Source organism: Sciurus vulgaris (genome assembly GCF_902686455.1).
Source record: "Sciurus vulgaris genome assembly, chromosome: 3".
NCBI lineage: Eukaryota > Metazoa > Chordata > Mammalia > Rodentia > Sciuridae > Sciurus > Sciurus vulgaris.
The window spans coordinates 50,836,441-50,842,440 of NC_136463.1; the positions used below are offsets into that span (position 1 = coordinate 50,836,441).

The 6,000-nt window shown below is 53.5% G+C and overlaps 1 protein-coding gene across 4 annotated transcripts in view; it reads right to left on the bottom strand.

Moving 5' to 3' along the window:
• Positions 1-3,951, bottom strand: part of SHISA6 (shisa family member 6) — a 290,090-nt gene extending 286,139 nt beyond the window's left edge. For all 4 annotated transcript variants that reach the window (XM_079135304.1, XM_079135303.1, XM_079135302.1 and 1 more), the window contains exons 1-2: positions 3,649-3,951; positions 2,280-3,302 (exon numbers count right to left, since the gene is read on the bottom strand). In XM_079135304.1, coding sequence (XP_078991430.1) covers positions 2,280-2,926 — 647 coding nt within the window. In that variant the 5' untranslated portion in view covers positions 2,927-3,302; positions 3,649-3,951. The remainder of the gene's footprint in view (positions 1-2,279; positions 3,303-3,648) is intronic.
• Positions 3,952-6,000: the final 2,049 nt, after the last annotated feature.

The following is a 6,000-nucleotide window of genomic DNA, read 5'->3' on the forward strand; positions in this document are numbered from 1 at the left end:
ACATAGATCCCTTACGTCCTGTCCTCCAACCTGCCCAATGGCCACACATACACAGACAGCCATTGCCCCCCACCCACCCAACACCAGTCCAAAGCACTGATGGGGTGAGACTGCAGCTGCTGGAAGAGGCGCTATGAACTGAATAAAATCAGGAAGTGAACTTGAGGAAGAAACAGTCTATATTTACATAATGATCTGCGAACTAAAATTCATGTCCCTCCCCATGGCTACCTCTCTTGCCCAACCCTAGAGAAAAACTGCCCCAATGGTGACCCAATAATTATCCTAGTTTGGGGTAAGAGATATCTATATAGTGAGAAAAGGGAGAACATTAAGAAAGACAGTGACCTCTCGGGGTTTGCATGTCAAAGCTCCCAGCATCTGAGGACACCAACACCATATCATCACAGGCAATGATGAATAAACTGTATGAAGTGGCAGGGTCAGGGAAGGGGCCAGCTTTCTCTAAGAGTGCAGAGAACAATGACTCAAGGAAGAGAGAGCCAAAGAAAGGTTTGTGGAAATAAACCAGGAAGAGGCCAGAGCCAGGGCAGAAGGTCTGATGAGCTGAGCACAAGAAGAGGAGACAGGAGACAAGTTTCTGAGTCCTGAGGCAGAGGTGGATGGATGAGAAGCACAGCACATCTGCTTCAGGAAGGCACCCGTCCATGAGCAATTCCTTCTCTGCTTTCCAAGCTGAGCCAAGACAGATAGATAATTCTGTACCAGATGAGGGGAAAAGGAGGGAGTGTCTTGCCATTATTTTGCTCACTATCCCACCTATCCTCTGAATTTGAAAGCTGGACTGACCACAGACCACTGCACAATTCTCCCTTTAGTGTCCTGCAGTCTGGGCAAAGAGAGGATCCTAAGCATATCTGCACTACTTGAGAGATAATGTGGGGAAGGGAGGGAGGGCAGTGGCTACCTAGGGTGATGGAAGAGAGTTATAAATTATGACCCTTCAGAGTTCCCACTCCCAATTCCAGCACTCAAGTTTCAAATACCCACATTGAGTGGATTTAACTCAATAAAACCTGCCAGGGAGTATCATCTTTTCTCAGCACCCACAATAAATAATCATAATAATAATAATCAGCACTTTAAGCATGTCTAAAAATTTCTATCTGCCTTCCCCTCTCTTCAATAAGATGGGGCAATTAATGTCCACAACAGTGAGGAGGAGGAGGTTTTCAAGACACAAGGATAATGAACAGGGTGCAGAAATAAACGAAAGGTGAATGGGTGAGGATGGAGTTTGGGGATCCAACTCAGAAGCAGTGGTCTGAAGAGTGGTCACACTTACTAGGACAGTGCCCATACCATATGCCAGAAATGGAGAATTTCCTTGGCAGGATTTTCAGGTTCCCTGAAAGGGCTCTGTTGAACCACTTCTAGTCATTTATCTTGAAGGCACTGGAAGCAGAGCTAAATTTGTGTCCCCTGGTATGTGTTTCCTAAAGGAAGGGCTGGGTTCTGAGTTCCCCTTAGCTTTGACTTTCCCATAGGCTAACTGGGAGCTAAAGTGGTGAGATGGGAGATGATCAGAATGGAACCATGGACTACCATGTTTGGAATTCCTGACATAAGTTCTGATAGGAGGCAACCCCTATCTCCTTTCCCATGGATGCTGTGAAAGATACCCCACCAAGATGAACACGACAAAAACTGTTATAGAGTTCTGCCTACAGGGCTTAAAAGGACAAGTCCTCCACTCGAAGACAAGCATCCCACTCTAAGACGGTCATCTGTGCGTGGTCAACATGGAATTGAGAAACCTTTGTTCATTCTACCCAGTGGAGGTAGCCTTCTCACATCACCCCATCTCTAGCATTTTGGAGTGTCCCAGTTTACACTAAACCACTTGGTACTCTTTTCAGTAAGTTCCAACATTGGTTCATTACCTGTACTGAAGCTGACAGTCTGTTTTGACTGAAAAAACTAACTGCCATAAGAACCTACACCAAAGTGCCCACATGCCATCAAAATAGAACCCTGGGTCCCCATTCAGGATTACAGAATTTGTAAAATTCTTATTCTTGAACTTCACAGACCTCACCTATTCTCACTGTGCTTTGCAAATCCCCCTACCTCCAAAGCATGCACTCCCGGTTCCTAGGAAATGGAGAAAAGGGTACAAGATTTATTGCATGTAAAACCAGAGATGGTCAAAGTGACTTAGGATCAAGAGAGGTGTGAGTGAAGAGAACGAGGGAGGCATAATAAGAGGAGGTGAGGTCAAGAGGAGAGTGGGACAGGCACCAGACAGTGGCTCTCACCTGTGGATGTTCATCTCCCGCGGAGGGCGGTGGGCCTTGTCGTAGGAGACCTTTGCGAAGACGCCGGCCACTATGACGAAGGCGATCACCCCGCAGGTTATGTAGACGGTGAAGTTGGTCTTGTCCTTCTCCGGATCGTACTTGTTTTCGGGCCCTGGCGACACCACCTTGGTGCTGGGTGTCTGTACCCACACGGGGCTCTGGTAGTTGGTGCACTGGCGCTGGTCCAGCTTCTCGTGGCGCTTTTTGCAGCAGAAGCGGTAATAGCAGGTGCCGCAGCAGTACAGGTAACCGCTCTCGCTGTTGTTACACTCGAACTCCTTGTCGTACTGGCCGCTCACGTCGTAGTAGCCCCAGCACGTCTCGTAGGTGACTGTCGCGCTGGCCGCCGCCGCCGCCGCCGCTACCGCCGCCCCGGGTTGTCCTCGCCGGCTCCCCGCCTCCGGGACTCCAGGCGCCCGGGCGGTGCCGTTCAGCTCGCGGCCGCCTCGGGCTAGGGCGCCCCCCGGACGCCGGCCCCCGACGGCAGGGGCGCCGGCGCTCAGGGTCCGGTTGGCAGCGCGGCCGCGGGCGGCGTGAGCGCCGGACAGCAGGTCCAGGGACTCCAGCGAAAGCAGCAGCAGCAGCAGAAGGCTCCGCAGCGCCATGGCGGGGCCGGGCGGGAGGGCGCGGGGAGGCTTCCCCGGCAGGCCGCTACCCCGGCCGGCCGGGCTCCGAGGGCGACCACGCGGGCTGGGCTGGCGGCGCGGGGCGGTCAGCGGCGCCGGGGCGATGTCGCCATCGAGGCGCGGGCGGCTGGCGGCGGCGGCGGCGGCGCACCGTGCGCACGGACCGGCCGGGCGCGGGTTGCTCTGGGCTCTCACGCTGCGCGCCGGCTCGGCGCTTCCCCTACGGGATCAGCGCGCCTCCGGGGCAGCCCCATCCCCCGCCAGCGGCGGCGGCAGCCCCAAGCGGCTGGGCTCAGGCAGGACCCGAAGCGCGGCTCCGGGAGGCGGCAGCAGCGTGGTCCCGTCCGGGCGGGTCCTGCGGGACAAGACGGGAAACCAGTCACGGGGTGGGGCGACAGGCGCTCCTGGAGGCAGGAGGGGAGCGGCGGGCGGGGAGGGAGCGCGCAGCCCTCGAGGAGCTAGCTTCTGGCCGGGAGGGACACGGAACCCGTTTCCAAGACGGGGCTTGGTGACCCTGCGCGCGGGGAACCGAGGGCGCACCCGCAGCCCTTCCAAGCTCCTCGTAGCCGCCCGGGCCCCCCAACCGCCCAGCCCGGCAGCGCGCTTCCGCCGCAGGCTGGCTTCCCCGGACGGAGCCCGCTGAGGTTGGGGTCTAGCCGGCAGCCGGGGAAGCGCGCGGCGGCTGGACCACACTCACTCACCATGCCCGGCTGCGACTGCAGAGGCGGCGGCGGCGGCAGCAATGAGGCGCGAGCGCAGCGGCCAGAATGAGGGAGCTGAGCCGAGAGCCGCCGGCTTGCCGCCTGCACTAGTGCCGGAGCGTGTGAGAGAGGAAGCGAGGGAGACACACGCACTCACACACCCGCACACACGGGAGCGCCGCGAGGGGAGGGGAAGGGAGGAGAGGACAGCCGCTCACCGCCGCCCACGTTTACACGCCTGGGCGCCCGGGTTGGGGGACGGGGGGGGAGGGGGGGGTAAGACTCTCGTTTGCTTTTCCCGGCTCGCGGCACTCGAAGCTCCGCGTCACAAAAGCCCCGACACCAGTAAATCAACATAGTGAACCAGGACTGCTAAGGGGACCTGGAACAAGGCTAGAGTGTCCCCTGTGGAGCCGGCCTGCAGCAGGGCCAGACCCCCGCCCCTGCCATTGCCCCTCCAGTCCTCGCGATGGTTTCCTATTCTACCCGAGCCCCCAGGTTGCGTGCTACTGGAAAGAGAGTTGGGGTTTCTGCAAGTCTTTGCCTCTCCCTAGTGGTGATACTCGCAGTCAAGAAAAGAGGTCAAACCCATTGATACAGGTTCAGAAACTGAGGCCCGGGGTCTAGTGACTTGCCTGAGACTATTAAGCAACCAAGCTGCAGCTTGCGGAACCTGTACTCTTCCCCTTGAGTACTCTTCTCAGACTTGCCCGTGGGTTCAAGATAGCTCCAGCGCTGCGTGGCACCTCTTATTCTCTCCTTCCCCAACGTTATATTTTTTTCCAGCGTTGAGACCAAGTAAGAAAAACTGTCTAAGGCTCTAAGACTCATCTTTGAAATCCCTGTATCCGTGTGTTGAAATTCCTACATTGTAGCTCACTTGTGGGTAGGGGAGATGTGTTGAGAGGGGTACGTAATTGTGCATGGCCAGGTCTGTGGAGACCCATCTAACTTTCAAAGCTATGAGGTCCCCCCAAAAGAGAGTTAGTGTATTTGGAAGAGCTAGGGGGAAATGAGAAAAAAAAAAAAAAAAAAAAAAAAAAAAAAGCAGTTTCAGAGGCCAAATTCTATCTGCATGCCCTATTTGATTTGTTTAAAGGCAGCTGACAGGCTGTCAGGGTGATGGCAATGGAGAATTTTCTCCATTCAATCCCATTCATGTATGACCCAGGGATTCCCATCGAGGAAAAGTAGAGGGTCTCTTCTGGCAATTGAGGGATTGGCACATTGAAACTGGAACCCAGATTCCAAGACAAGGTGGATATTCTCATCCTAGGATGAAGGGATGTGTGCACTTCCCTGGCAACTTTTTACTTGTTACTATCTTTCCATTTCCCTCCCTCTTCCTCTGCACTTATTCCTATTCCCTCAGTGTCATTTCTTCTTAATGTTCTGTTCAACAAATATTTGTTCAGTGCCCACTCTCTGTCAGGCACTAGGGTAAGTGCTAAGATGAAGATTAAATAAGACACTCTTGAAGCTCAAGGAGAGTGAACTTGTCCACTGGGGAGACTGAAAATCAAAAGATTTCCATGTGGCATGGTTATGTTCCAGACAAAAGTGGACACAAAGTATTCTGAGAGCAGATGACAGGTGACAGGCACCTAGCCCATCCCTAGAAGGGAGAGGTTGGAGTCAAAGACAGCTTTCTCAGTGAGGTAATGAACAGCATTTTGAAGAATGATTAGGAGTTAATAAAATAAACAAAAAAGTAAGAATGCTGACAACAAAAAGAACAGGAAAACCAGGAAGTTTTGAAGTGGTAAGGGTGTGTGAGCTCCGGATACAGTTTAGCATAAACCCTGAGGGAGTCTTCCAAATAAGGCCAGCAGGAGGCCATGGTGTCCTTAACAAAGAACTTGAATTTATTCCACAATTGATGGGAAACTGTTTGTTGGTGGGTTTTAATTAGGGGAAGGCACTATCAGAATATCATGTTTGCTGGATCTCTAAGTCAAGTGGAATAGGAAACACTGAACTGGATACAGGAAAAGCAGTTCAGACAGCTGTCCTAATAATCCAGGTGAAAAAGAGAAGGGTGCGAAGTAGAAGCCTGGTGGTTGGCGCCATAGTGAAGATGGTAAGCACATTCAAAAGAGGAATCTTGGGCTGGGGATATAGCTCAGTTGGTAGAGTGCTTGCCTTGTAAGCATAAGGCCCTTGGGTTTGATTCACCAGCACCGCTGGGGGCGGGGGGGGGGGGGGGGCGGGAAGGAAGCTCAGGGTAAAGTTAACAGAGTTCATATTCAAGTACCTTTGGGAAATGTGCTGTCCAGAGCAAAAACTGAAAGCTCAGAGAGAATACAGACAAAGACACTTGGTAATCTTAAGAATATACTTGAAAACAACAGC